Source organism: Oreochromis aureus, linkage group 15 (genome assembly GCF_013358895.1).
Source record: "Oreochromis aureus strain Israel breed Guangdong linkage group 15, ZZ_aureus, whole genome shotgun sequence".
In the NCBI taxonomy this organism is placed as follows: domain Eukaryota; kingdom Metazoa; phylum Chordata; class Actinopteri; order Cichliformes; family Cichlidae; genus Oreochromis; species Oreochromis aureus.
Window position 1 is genome coordinate 33,497,492 of NC_052956.1, and position 15,213 is coordinate 33,512,704.

General features: G+C 43.1%; 1 protein-coding gene across 1 annotated transcript; it reads left to right on the forward strand.

Moving 5' to 3' along the window:
* The first annotated feature begins 5 nt into the window (after positions 1–5).
* Positions 6–14,956, forward strand: tmpoa (thymopoietin a). The gene is made up of 6 exons (XM_031731547.2): positions 6–947; positions 6,839–6,956; positions 7,283–7,408; positions 10,664–10,791; positions 13,531–13,631; positions 14,020–14,956. The coding sequence occupies exons 1-6, from the start codon at positions 708–710 to the stop codon at positions 14,381–14,383; spliced, it is 1,077 nt and encodes a 358-aa protein (XP_031587407.1). The 5' UTR covers positions 6–707; the 3' UTR covers positions 14,384–14,956.
* Positions 14,957–15,213: the final 257 nt, after the last annotated feature.

Consider the following 15,213-nt stretch of genomic DNA (forward strand, 5'->3'; position numbering starts at 1 on the left):
TGTGCAGGCTTACTGTAAATACACACTCCAGATGCTGAAAAGAACATAACCATGACATGTGCTGGTGAGGAAGGTCTGGGAGTTTCTCAGCTAACTACACTTTTTGTTTTGAGTAAACAATAGTTCGTCAGTTTCAGAGAATGAAATCTATAAAATAATGTAGCACTGGCTGACTTCTGCAACAGAGCTGATCATCAGATGTGAAATAGAAAGCTCAAAAATATCCATAACTGCAACATCTGAGCAAAATTTCAGTGACAGAACCCAAAAGGTTCTTCATGTCTAACATGATCATATTACATCTAATGGAATATCGGTGTTCCTGTATCCAGTCCCTCAATGAGCAGTCTGTGAATGAAGAGCTGGATTTCACTGGGCACCAGTTCTGCGCTGTGACTGAGCTTCTGGCTCTGATCAGTCCCAGCCTGTAGCGGAAGGAGGTGGGCTTTACCAGCTGCCACTTCCGGTCAGGACCGTGCAGCATTCCTCATTTCTTTCCACTTTAATTCCTTCCTTCTCCTGAGAGAAGGAGGAAGCGAGAGAATAGACAGCAGCTCATATCCACGTTCTTGCTTCTTTGAAGCACACACTACTCTGCCCGTTCGGTCCAGTGGGCGGCGCTGGTTGCCCGATCCGCCATCAGTGGCTCCGCTGTTTTCTGCTAGCTGTTACTTGCTGACCCGTTGCCCGGTAGTCTTCTCGCCGACATGCCGGAATACCTGGACGACCCTTCTGTGCTCACCAAGGAGAAGCTAAAGAGCGAGCTGCTAGCCCACAACGTGGAGCTACCGAGCGGAAACCCCACGAAGGACGTGTACGTGCAGCTGTATCTTACAAAGCTGGCCGGCCAAAGCAGACGCCCCGCGGCTGCAGCTGCGGACTCGTTCTCCAGCGACGACGAGCTGCCTCCGCCCGCGCTGCCTGACACCAGCCGCTCCTCCGGTAGAGTAAGTGCTCTCCCACTCCCGTCTCATTTGCACACTTCCACACCCACCAGGATTACTCAGCCACCAAAATCCACGTTCTGAAATCGTCGTCTGTTAACTACTGTAAATGTTCGCAGGATAGTTTCGGATGTCCAGGCTCACATTGAAACGTGCACTCTCTCTCCTCACAGACATAACTGGAAACGTCATTCCGCTGGAACGCATAAGGCTTGTCTCGTGTATGAATCGCAGAGCAAATCCAGATCACTTCCCACAAATCAGTCTCACAGGTCTCACCTCCCCACAGAGTTTCCTTCTTTGCTTCAGATCCAGCCCGATCCTTACTAATCCCCCAGCAGCAGCAGCTGGGGACTCTCCATCGTGATGCAGAAGAAAGTTTTAGCGCAGATTAGAGATGGCACGATACCACTTTTTTATGTCCGATACCGATATCATAAATTTGGATATCTGCCGATACCGATATGAATCCGATATAGTGTGTTTTTTTAATCAATAAAACTGTTTTTTTTTTTAAATATCTTGCTGCATTTTGTATAAGTTCATACTCAAGTTTAAATAAACAACAACACTAAAGCTATTCTGTTATACCTGTATGTAAAAAATACACTGCACCCAAAATATTTCATAGTTCAGCAACACTGATCAATCTAATAAACCTACTCCATCCTTCCTATTCTGGTATTTTAAAGAGTACTTAGCAGAAATATTAAACAACCTAACTAACAGGGTTGCAAACTCCCAGCAAAAAAAAAAAAAAAAAAAAAAATAGGAACCACCCCCCACCCTCCACCTCATGATGCTTAATCGATGTAATCAACTTAAATTTGATGCAGGGTGAAAAAAATGCACAGAAATAAATTATTTTTCCACAATAATTAAATAGATTCAACATCTTTCTTCAACAGAATTGCAGACTGCACAGATGGTACCTTCCCAAAGGAAAAAGTACTATAGCTTACTAGGGTATATAGACTTAAGAGTTACTATATACAGTAATGGACTTCTATACATTTTACATCAGATTAAAACTTTGGGTGTAAGATTCAGATAATTATTTATTAAAAGCTAGACATTTTAAATGAGAATAAGAAAGAAAAGTATGTCTTTGTGCCCCCTTTTCCCTGTTCATGCCCTATCGGCCCCCCTGGCTAAACTTTGCTAGATCCGCCCCTGCACAGTTACCAGCCGTCAGCTACGTAGAAAAGGATCCTGGTCTAGAAAGTAATATTAAATACATTCTAACAACAGCTTATCAAGCTTAAACGTGCTGCTGTTGTTCAGCCGCTGGTTTCCTCTTTCTGGTGCAAAGTGGGCCAAAAACAAAGAAGAGAGACGGACTCGCGACAGAAAAGCCGATCAGCTGATCATTAAGCAGTTTCACGATTGAAGTAGCAGCAGGAGAGGGAGAGAGAGAGGCAGTCGCTCCATATATCGGTTGTTAAGCTTAACGTGGGAACGCTTTACAAACATTCAGAGATGAACTTACACACTTGCTTTACTTCTCTCTGGGATAACTTCCTCGGAGATGAAATGCTGGTTTGGTAGCGAGGCTACAAATACACACAGCCGCTCTATCACATGACGCATACTGCTGCAACGTGCTACGGTTATGAGCCGAGTTACGCCGTGTTGCAAGTTTTGTGAGGTGTTTTTTTTGATATTTAATGGATCGGATTACATTTTTTATTTTTCGCCGATATCCGATCCAGTAATTTAGGTCAGTATCGGACGATACCGATACGTAATATCGGATCGGTCCATCTCTAGCGCAGATACAGACACACACAGAAAAGAAATGGACAGAGACACAGGTCAGCGTGCTCATGTGCACAACGGTTACTCGTTTTTGTAGGTGGGATAAAGAGAGTTTGAGGTTAGAGGAGCTGGCAGCCATGCACTCAGTCAGGGAGAGATTTGTTCTGATGCTGAGGATGAAATGGGACAAACTGGCAGGTGTTCGAACTGATGTCTGTTCTGTTCAGGTCTGACAGGGCAAAGTGTCTGAAAACAGAAGTGACCAATGTTCCCTCTAAGCTGCGCACATGCGCAATTGCGCACTGCTGGCGGTCTCTGCGCACAGAAAATCTGCGTTGCGCACAAAAAAAATCTAACCTGAATTGAAATTAAAATTAAAACTTTAACAATTCTGTTTTGCAGTGTTAGTCAGTAAGTGACTGGCTGCTCCTGTATGGGATTAGAACGATGCCACCTTATCCTATAGTCCAGCCAATAATGTGATTCACATTCGTATACACGCAGCCAATCAACGTCGTTGACAGGCTATGACAGCGTCCTTATGTGCCGACTGCTGAATGTTACAGGTGTTACAGCAGTGATACATCTCCTGTTGTCAGGCCTGCAGGTATCAGGCTGTTGTTCTCCTTTATCTCATAGTGGACAGAAATTATTTTTTGGAGTGGCACAAATAATTTGTGTGGCATCAGATTTGATGCAGAACAGCTGATTGTTCTGTAAATAGTTTGAAATGTTTATTTAAAAACGCCTTGGCTGCATTAAAAAAAATAAATAGCTGCAAAAAACTTTGTTGTTTGCCAAACTGAGTTACTTTTTTGAAGTAGTAACTATATAATTAATTGCCCAGCATTGGTCATTATATACTGTATTTTGCAGACAGAGTTACAGGACTCTCTCCCAGACCACAGACTCATAATACAAGTCAGAGCTTTATGAAGAAAAAAAAGAAAAAGTTGTGTTTTCAAAATTGGAGTTCAAGTTATTTTTACTTCCAATAGTGTTAACATACTACACAGGTCATGAACAAGATTTTTTAAATTTTCATTGTAAGTGGGCTAAAGCAGTTAATTAAAAGTAGTCTAACATAAATGTAAATGCTGTAATTTGATTATTTTAATAAACCATGTAACTTGGATGGATTAGATGCTGGCGTGACCACAGTGCACACGTCTGATGTCGCTCACAGTGGTCCAAGGGATCGCTCAGGGAGTTTGTGTGTTCGCTCAGACACATGAAAAATTAGAGGGAACATTGGAAGTGACACTACTATTTTGTATTGTATTATAGACCAGGAGGCGATGTTGAAGTCTGCAGGGTATCCTTCCTGAAGCAGCCCTCCCGCTTTGTCCTTTGGGGAGGCTGGCACCTCAGCCTGTTTTCAGCGGGTTTCTCATGAAATAGCTGAATTTGACTGTGAAGTAAATGGATGATCAGTTCAGGTAGTAACAGAAACAGTACGTCTTACACATCTCCAGTTTTAAAGTGAGTGATTATACTAGTATGTAGTTTTATAAAAAGTACACGTTTCCATGTTGTCCAAGGGGCTGATGTTTCAATAAGAGTATAATGAGTGCAGAGGTGATGTGTTGAGTACTGGATCAGCCAGATGTCAGGAAGCTTTCAGCTTTATTTTCTGCCTTTCCTTTGGAGCATGAAATAACATTATCACACTAACTGTGAGCCACCATGTGCTGTGGCTCTTGCAGTGAGTGTTTAGTGCAGTTTCATGGTTTAGGTGGTGGAGCAGACACCACAGCAGTTTTCCTGCAGCTGCTTGAGTTATCATTCTGAACACTGAAGAACTGCTAGGAAGAACTCATGCTCAGACTCAGCATAGTCGGTGTCTTGGCACTAGAGTACTGATGCCGTTTATCTTGTGAAAGCTGCTGCTCACATACCTGAGGGATTACAGGCTGCAGGTGCGAGGTGCCCAAAAATGAATTCCTGACATTTTTCAGTGACTGACATGAAAGAGGATACTCGCTGTCACTCTTCGAGTCTGCAAAGCTTTATGTTTTCAGATTAGATGTTGGTTTGAACAGTGTGAATGAGGTTTGGATGGACTGTTGTAAAGTGTGAGGAATGTGTGAGCGTCTGTCCAGGACTCTGTGAGGAGTCTGAGAGTCCACAGTGAGTTTGTTCCACAGAGCTGTGAGCTCTATAGTTCAATTATGGCTGTGAAGGCAAGGGTGTGGTCTGCAGATGCACTTTTCTCCTCCTCCTCCTGCTCCTCTCGCAGTCTTTGGAGCTGCTGCTGTGATTGTGAAACAGCTGGGTTCACATCCAGCTGTTTCACAATTGTCATTGTTTCTAATACGGAGTTTCACTTCAGCTCTTTGTATGTTAGAGCTTTGCTGTCCCTCTGCAGACAGACGGCAGGTCATGTAGTAGAGCGCTCTGCTCGACCATAAATTCTACTTCAGTAACCACGAGTCACATTTTTATACCTGTGCATGCAACACACACACGTGTACACACCTTTGGAGCCATGTAGCTCCAAAGGAGCTAACTTGTCACAGGTGCTTAACCCAGAGCTAAGAAGAAAGCTGAGGGTTCCTGTCCACCAACAAGCTATCGACGCCTATCCTGTTAAGTCTTCAGAAGTATGATGTCGCTGCTGCTTTCAGCAACATATTTACTGTACGTTTATTTGATTTGCTCCAAGGCAGAGCTGCCTTTAGTTTTGATCTAATTAGGAGACACAGCATCATGCCACTATGCTGGCCTCACAAGTAATTTCCTGTCGGCTGCTAAGTAAAACTTCAGACTATGATGAAGCGCCTCCAGCATCTTCAGACGGTGCAGTTCTCCTCCCTAAATATTTCCCCCGTGGCAGCTTCCTTTCAGGAAATTAAAGGACGTGTTTGTGTACATGAGTAAGTTTTCACATCTGCTCAATGGTGGTTCATGAATGAAGTATTCATAAAATAATGAATCTTCCTGTATACTACTCCTGGATTTTTGAAAAAGGCTTTGCTCATGTGCAGTGACAGCAGTGTTATCCAGAACGTAACAGGTGATAACCAGCTTTCTGCTCTAGAAATTTTCTGCAGTTTGACTTCTGTCATTCTCAGTCGTTCACATGAGTTCCCATATTATGAGCAGAGTTAATATATGTCCTTCTGCTACACTATTCCGGGTGGACAGAGGGGGCAGAGGGCTTTTCACCCTCACCAAGTGACGTGCAGTCTTCCAAGATCCTGACTGCACGTCACTTGAACCAGATGACATAATTGTCTCCAAATGTTGGGCCAGAATAGAGGAGGAGCGATAGTAGGGTTCAGCACGAGGGAGAGAACTGCAAAAAAAGAGAAATCCAGCACTAAAAGCACAGACAGTGACTGTGCCAACACGTTTCCTTATTTCTTACACCGAGTTTCACTTCAGCACTGTCAGCTTTAGAACTTCACTTACCAACAACACAAGCAGAGTGACCCACAGACTGTACACTGCCTCCATCTGACCACAGAGCTGTCTGCAGGCAGAGTAGGGGGCGCGACCTTTGACCATAAAACCAGCTTCAGGGAGAGAGAGAAGCATATATAAATATAACAATAGATATACAAAGATATGTTAAGTGACCAACAAAGGATTGGTTGGATTGGTTATAATGTGGGTACAGTAACACAGAGACATAAAGATACCTGCAAGACAGGTAACTACTTTATTTTATGTAACCCCTTTGTAAATCCTGTTCACTAAAGTCTGTTAACCAATACATAAAATACATAAAAACACATGGAAACGTTGGAATGGTCAACTTCTGACAGTCCTAAAGTTCAGCATGATGCATGCTGACTACTCCAGCTTTATGTGTGTGTGTCTGTGTGAAGCTGGTACTGCAACTAAGTGTATAATTCAGTATTCATTTTTTTTATTGCTTAACATCTGATTATCAGTATTATTTATTTATTTATTTATTTATTCATTTATTTGATGGCTTGGTGAACATGGCAGTGTGTGTGCTGGTTCTTTGACTGAGTAAAGAGTCCTTCATGTGAAAATGGAACTGTGTCAGCTGACTCTTGTCAGGCATTACTTTGTGATTAACTGGCTTCAGGCTAAAAAAATCCATCGCTGGCTCCGCTCTGGCTCTGACCGGTTGTTTTGTGCGCTGCCCTGCTGTTTTTCCACAGAAAGCCACCAGGAAAACAGACAAGGTTCGACCGATTGAGCTTGATGTGACTGCGCTGAGTGACAAGACCCTGAGGGATGAACTGCTCGAGCGTGGACTAGACGTGGGGCCAATTGTGGGTGAGTGTAAACCTGCTCACCATTGCAGACACCGTAGTGGGCACAGAGACTGCACTCACTGCGCATTTGTAAAATGACAGATGCAGACAGTCCCAGGGTGAAATTGGTTGCAAAGAGGGTGTTGCACCAAAAACTATGTTGCTTTGGTTGTCAGCAAGGTTGCTGAGATTGCTTGTAGTTTGCATGACTGTCTGCAAACAGCATTTATTCTATGAGCTGTAGTGAAACTTGAAAAAATTAGGAAGGGGACAGATACTTTTTCCCATTACTGGATTGTCATGTTGTGGTTTCACTGCTACAACATCACCCTTGTCTTGTCCTCCCAGCATCCACCCGGAAGCTGTATGAGAAGAAGCTACAAAAGCTGCTGGATGAAGGGCCTCCACAGCCTCCGCCACCACAGCTGATGCTCGTAGGCTCAGAGTCTGACCTCTACAGTGACAGGGAGGACGGTAGGAAGGACCCACGCTGCAGCTCATTCAGCGCTGCTGCACTTTAACGAGTGCTTGGATTTTAAATGTTCCCTCATCACCTATATGAGAAATGTGATATCATGTGTTGATGAAGGGGATGTTGTGTGTAGAACAGATGTCAAACGTATGTCCTGATACAGTTATATCCGGCCTGCGAGATAATTTCATATGTCATTTATTGATGGCCTGGTAGTACATGGGGGCTGAATCTTCAGCCCTGCTGAGAAACCATGCAGACAGAGGTGGGGCCTTATTTTGAGGGGCACAATCATATCACAATCAACGACAGACTGGGATCGCACCATTATGTGAAAGAAGGAAGGGGGCAGACGTTCCAAGACAGCAAGTGCAATTTAGTTTTATTTATATAGCACGAAATCACAACAACAGTTGCCTCAAGAGGCTTTTATGTTGTGTAACACATGATCTGCTCAGGCATGTATGCAGACATCTTTCTGTAGCACGAGGTCAGTGCAGCTCCAGCTCCTGACCTTTGTCTGCCACTATCTTGGAGGTTTTGAGGAAAAGGTTGCCGTGCTGGATGTCCATCATCTCTCCTTTAAGACGATCCTCCATCACATCGACAAAAGCCAGCTCATCACACAGGAGAAAATTCACTACTGTATTTCTACATATCCACATAGCCATATTCCAGGAGCTCCAAATTGCCTGCAAATTCCAGACTCTGGAGCTTCCCAAGACTCAAAAAAAAAAAGGTTGTTGTCAATTTGTTAATTCAATTCAGTTTTTTTTATATAGTGCCAACTCACAGTTACCTCAAGGCTGGTGCATTGCAAGGTAAAGACCCTTCAATAATACAGAGAAAATGCCAACAATCATAATAACTAATGATTCAACGTAGAGCGGTGTATGAACACATAATGAAAAATGTGACTGAGGAAGAAACACTCAGTGCATCATGAACTATATGCCCCAACAATGGGCGCAGAGCCATTGCAGGAGGGGCACGGTATTTTTTTTTTTTTTTTTTTTTAAAGAATGCTTGGACACTGCTAGCATACTGGACAGGTTTTTGACAATGTAACAAAATCTAACCAGTTAATGTAAAAAACAGTTAACCTGGAACGCCGGGGCTGAGCGCTCGGTACACTCTGTCAGCTGTTAGCGGAGCTAGCGACATCTCCGAAAACATCGGAGCACTTTTGCAAACATGTTCTGTGTTGACAGCCTGACCAGACATGTGAAGGTTATGCCACTACATTTGCGGCTAAAATACTATTAAAAGTGTAGCTGGCGACAGAAAAACTTACAGTTTAGAGCGCCACCACCATTGCTGCTTGTGATTTGAAATGCATTCTGGGATACCTAGCTGCCCCAAATTCACATTACCACCAGTTCAAAGCAATCAGATTATCTAGGATTGACCTGTCTTGTTAACCCCGTCCCGGACTTTAATGGGTGAGGCTGACCAATAAAATTAATTCATGAACACAGCAGCAGGGCCAGGAGTGCCAAAATGAATTAAAGAAATACATCATTAAATAATAGAGCTGGGCGATAAAACGATAACGATATGTATTGCGAAATAACTTTTTCTCGATAGAAAAATTAAACTATTGCGATACACCTCATCTCTTCTCCTCTTCTTAAAAAAAAAAAAAAAAAAAAAAAGAACAGCCAATCCAAATTAAGTAGCGCAGAGCCGAACCAATCACAGCCGCAGCGTCACGTCACATGACTTGTTACGTACAGCACAAGCGCCAAGGCGCACATGTGTATTTGTTTTTGCAGCCGGGCCGCCCAGATAATGAAGGAAATGAGTTTGCCGACTAGAGAAAAATCAACTGAGAGCGTGAGCGAAGGTTACCGAAGAAAAAACAGATGATGGTTCCAATGCTGGAGAGCTTGTCGAACGGAAGGGCCACAGAAGTTCCGTGAGTGTGAAGGTATTTCGCTATTTCAAGTCTGACAAAAACAGAGTAGCGCGCACTGTAAATTGTGCCGAAAGCAAGTCTGGATATACAATAAAGCGGTGCATGCTCAATCTCTGACTGAAAGCGCTAATTCGTCATTCGGCTTTTGTCAGACTAAAGTAACTGTTAAAACTGTTTGAAAAGCTAAGCTATACAACAAGGAGAGATTGATGCTACGTCCACACATACCCGGGTATTTTTGAAAACGCAGATTTTTCTATGCGTTTGCACCTTTAAATCCACACGTAAACGGCGTTTTCAGTCACTGAAAACGGAGATTTCTAAAAACGCCTGCCAGGGTGGATATTTTCGAAAACTCCGTTTTGCATTTATGTGTGGACAAGAAAACGGAGAAAACACAGCGTCAAAGGTGTGCGCCTTTTTTGACGTCACACTGTGCGCCACGTTATTGTTTCGGTGAAATGAATTTCTACAATACTGTTACTGTTAATTGTACTCTCTGCAGTGTTTAAATGCTTACATATACACACATAGTTACTGTCCCTCCACACATACGACTCGGTTCTGTTTCTATGCCCCATCTTTGTTTACTATTTCCTACCGAGGCTTCTAGACTTCTGATTGGCCAACATTTCTACACGGTTAGGAATATATCGCCACCTGTTGCTTTGGCATGTTCCTAGCAGCGTTTTCCTTCATTTCTGCATTTACGTGTGGACAGGATTATTTTTTAAAACGAAAACGGAAAATCTCCGTTTTCAAAAATACCCGTGTACGTGTGGACGTAGCCTGAGAATTTCCTTTTAGTTCTCAGTTTATTTGATATTGACAAAAGTTAGTCAATTTTGTCTGTTCTTCTGTAAAACGACCTAAGATTTATTTTTAGAATTAAAATTTTGTTTCTAAGTGGAATTGACAATTTAGTGGTCTGTTTTGTTTGTTCTATTTTGAAACTTAAACGCTTTAGCGGCTGCCTTTTGTGTAGTTTACAATATTTGCCTTTATCTGAAACTGAAGTCTCATGTTCCTTAAGTACATCTACCCTGTTGAACTTATTATGGGAAATAAATATTTTAATTAAAACAAGCTGCTAATTATTTCACATTTTACTTGTGAGCAACGGCACATTTAAATCTTACAAATATAGTTATTTGGCTTATATCGTGATATATATCGTTATCGCCTGAAATGAAAAAAACATATCGTGATATGAAAAAATCTTATATCGCCCAGCTCTATTAAATAATTAATTAAATGTGTCCATAAATAATACAAATTGGAAATAAATAATGTATTTAATGTTTTAAATAGTGTTTTGTGTGACTGTCCGTTTTGACAGAGGTGATAGCAGCTGGTGGTCCAGAGCCTGTGGAGGAACCAGAGCCAGCTCCTGTGGTTGAGAGAACAGTGAGGAGCAGAGAGAAGACTGTCATCTCCACTCGCAGCCACAGCAGCAAGCACACTGCGGTAAGACGAGTGTTCAGCAAACACATTGCATTTACAGAAAACAGACCTGCCACTCTTTCCGCTCTATGTCCATCACTGGCAGCAGAACAAAGGGATGTCTGGTGCTCTGTGTCAGTGCCCTGCTGCTGTGTTAGTAGAGCTGTGTGTCGCTTACTCACCAGGACCCCCTGTGATGGCTTTCACTCGTCTGTGACGGCAGCAGCTTGGACCGTTCAGAATTCCACTGCTTGTCACTCTTTAAAGCTGCAACTCTGTTTGTGTCACGCCTGGAAACGTGCTGAGCGGTGAGGGGAATCGCAAAGAGGCAAGGGAATTGCAGCTTTTACTTCCACCATTCAAGACTTCTTGGGTGTCCGTTACTTAATAGCATCCAACGGTAATCTGCTCTTACCCATGTTTACTTTGTATGCCATCAATGCACTGTAGCGGAAAGTGTGTTCAGAGAGGTTCTCATATTTTTAATGGGTAGGCTCTTCTTGACTGTTAGACTTCCAGCCGAGAGCAAGGCCACGGGTATTGTGTGTCGAGTTCGGAGGGACCACATCATGCGTCCTTTAAAAGGCTTGTAATGAACCAGGCTCTGTATCTCTTGCTCTGTGCTACATATGAGAAACTGCTGAAAATTTACCTGCTAAATTCTCAGAGTTCTTATTCATGTATGAAAAGACTTGCGTGAATATGAAATGAACTTTATACTGCACCAGAAAAACTAAAGTACAACTGTGGAAGGGACTACGAGTCTTTCCTTCAGGAACAGGACTTGTGGAATAAATGGGATCCCTGGTCCTCTCTCAGTGAAAGTGGAATGGTTCCAATGACCAGACTTTTTGGATTTTGTGACAAGGCGATCAAAGCTGTATGTGGCACCAAGAAGCAGATCATTGTGACATATCGCGCAGATGTGGTAAGTGTAATATAGTGCGAACCCAGCAGCTGGCTTTAATCACAGTTTCCTCTGATATAGCATGGTATTTTCTTCATTCAGCTCGAGTGCACTCACTCACGCTCAGTGTGAGACTGCTTCAGTGGATCAGCTTGCTTCTAGTCACACTCAAACCACATGATGTGGGTTAAAAGACAAAAGCACCTGCTTTTCTCCACAGTGCCTGTGATATCTATCTGTTTGTGTCCTTGTTTACTGGAGCCACCTGAAGCAGTCCACTTTTAGCCCTCCCCCCACTCTGTCTGTAGAGTCAAAGCTGCTTAACGAGCAACATGGCTAGACTTATTTGAAGAAATAACAGCAGTGTGAAGTCATCTCATGTGAGTGCTGTGATCTGACACTGTGCTGCTGGTTGTAGCAACAGAACCCCCTGCTTTCTACCAGTGTTTCCACTGACTTCAGTAAGTACAGTTGTGAATATTGTGGAGGTTCTCGCATTGCTCTATAATCAGATTAAGTGAAGTTAATGAATATAGTGCGGTCTTCAGTATGCAGTTCACTTCATTTACTTCCTCCTGCTGAAGTAATAAAACCACCATCTCCTTTTCTTCATTTAAAAAATTCAAGACAAACTTCAGGTCAATCTGGTTTATGCTACTACCAGAGAATCTGAATTTCAAACGGTTCCACTGACAAATTAACGGGACTTCATTAAGAACACAGAACCCCTTTACAAGAAAGGCTGAGGTCCTTTACTTTCTGTCAGATGAAGGCCAGCAGCAGACTGAGGGTGGCAGATGTTGAGAAAAATCATTTGAGTATCTAAACCAAACAGACTTTCTGAGATTTATTTAAAAGAACGTTAAAACCTTTGCAAAGGGACGAACAGCGTTTATACCAGCATAGACAAAAAGGTCAAATAATAACAGCTCCTTTATACCCATCGTGTGGATACAATCTTTGTCTGTTCAGCTGTAGGGAGCTCAGTTCCCACAGTCATGTAGGCACCAGGCTGATAATGAAGTAGTAATGGTGGGGTTAATGGCCTGGGACTCTCCAGCAGCCTCTTTGATGAGAAGTTAAACTTCTTCACAGACCTAAAGAGGTGACGTTGTCTTCTTTCTGAAGCCGTCTGGAATGAACTGGCTTGAAGTGGGAGACACGGAAAGTGTTGTGGATCATTACATTTCTGGATAACTCGAGACAGCTGAGAGATTAAGAATTGATTTTACCACAAAAGGACGAATAAAGCAAGGCTCAGTTTATCTGAGAAGACTCGCTGGCCTGTTTTGGACTTTGGACCAGAGTCCAGTGGTACTCAGGCAGGTGTTTGTTTTGCTGCAAGGTCCCAAGTAAGGCAATGCGGGTGGTGCTCCGTATGCGACAGCACCATCAGATATGGTGTTGTTTTTTCCTTCGTTAGCACAAAATGAGGAGACTGATGTCCAAGAGAGGCATCGAGGGGGGAGAAGCGAGTGGCAGAGGAGGAAACGATGTTGTGGATTTGCTGGAGGAAATAACACACCATAAAATAGCCGGTCCCATCGGTCTGTGGATTAAAACCTTCAGCTCCTCTGGTCTGTTAGCCTTGAGTAATATGTCACTCATTGAGCATCAGAGTTTCACTGATCCGTGTCAGACCAGTTTGGATCGAAGGCCGGCACTTTACTCTACTCGGCTGTCCGCGGTGCCAGCATTTCCTCTCTAGCAGACTGCTTCTGTGACAGAGTGACACCCAGTTTGTGTGAACAGAGAGTGTGCTCACACAGTCCTGTGAAGATGCTGGGCTGTGCATCTACACTGTTCAACAGTGTGTTCATTTCCCAGCTTAACCTTGATTTGTCTTGTCTGCGTAGGTGGAGAAAATCGCAGCCAGTGATCAAACCCTAAAAGTAGACGAGAAAGACGTTCTGAAGGAGCTCTTTCTTAATGACCGGAGCAGTCCAACGGGAATCACGTAAGTGCAGCCAGCTGTTCTTTTCTTACTGGAAATGAAGTTTGCTTTGTTTAGCCAGCAGTAAAATAAATACTCAGAGATCTTCTAAACTCTGGACCACAGAAAGCAGGACATGAACACCAGAGCTAAGGTAAAAGATGTTAAAATGACTACTTTAACTAGTGTTAAGGGCCAAAGGAAGGGGCCAAATACTTGTCCATGGCATTGTAAGTGGAGCAGAAGTCTCTACAGTGTCTTTTAACTTGGCATGGCCAGGGTCAGTAAGTGCTGTCATAACAAGGATTTTTTTGACCAAGACTCAGAACAATGGAAAGTCCAGTACATTATCTGCTTGACATGATGAGCTGAGGTCTCTGTGATTATTAAATCTTAAATGTTTCTCTTGTAGTGCCACCTGTCGCCGACCCATCCGAGGAGCAGCAGGGCGCCCTGTAGCATCCAGTGACCTGTGGAGCGACAGCCTATTCTCTCCAAAAGCCACCAAGACCAGCATCTCCTCCTACACTCAGAGCTACTCAGTAAACAGAGTATCCAGCCTGCCACCCAAAACCACCTCCTCCAGCCTCCCGCCTGCAGTTTTCCCTGCAGGTCAGATCCAAGCAGCACAGCGCAGCATGTCTCTGTGGATAAAGCTCTTCCTGCTGGCCATCGTGGCCACTTTCCTCTTCCTCATTTACCAGGCCATGGAGACCACCTCCATAAACCCATTTCAGACCTCAGACATGGAGGTGGCTGCTGGTAGCACAGCATAGAGAGCACAGCTGGAGACTGAGAGGTGAAGAAGACCTAGTCTGCTTTAACTCATTCATGTTTCATTAATGTTTAAGTGTGTTAAGTGTTCTTTACACTTTGCTGTGATCACAGATTTTGTACTATTGTAATTTTTTGCCCTAATTTCTGAATAAGCTTTTATGGAGAAGAGAAGTAATTTTCAATGACACTCATTGTGAAAGCACCCAGCAGCCCTGTCTGCTGTTCATCCTTAAGCTTGGACCTCAGGTGATGACGAAGCCAGTCACTAATCAACACACACAGGAGCTTTCAAAGACACAGGAGCCTCGTCGTTTTGGTTTTAGTCGTACTTGCATGGTGTGAATGTGTTTGTACTGAATGTGTGTGTGATTCTAACTTTTCAAAATATGCCTTAGTATCTCTGTTGTTAACAGTCTTGAAGATGGAATCTGAAGCTGCTATTTTGATTTGTACCTTGGACCATCTTTGTTATTGAGACAGGGAGGCTTCTTGTTATAATTCAAATGCTTTTTTAAGCCTGCCCCACTATTTTCCTAATCTTCTCTTGTAATAAAATTTTATACCCAAATACATTTTCTCAAACAATGTATTAAGTTTTCTCCTAAGTTAAATGAAATTCTGATCAATACTGTGGAACAGGGGTCTCGAACTCGCAGCCCGTATACTGACATGAAGAACTACAGTGGCTTGCAAAAGTATTCGGTCCCCTTGAACTTTTCCACATTTTGTCACATTACAGCCACAAACATGAATCAATTTTATTGGAATTCCACGTGAAAGACCAATACAAAGTGGTGTACACGTGAGAAGTGGAACGAAAATCATACAT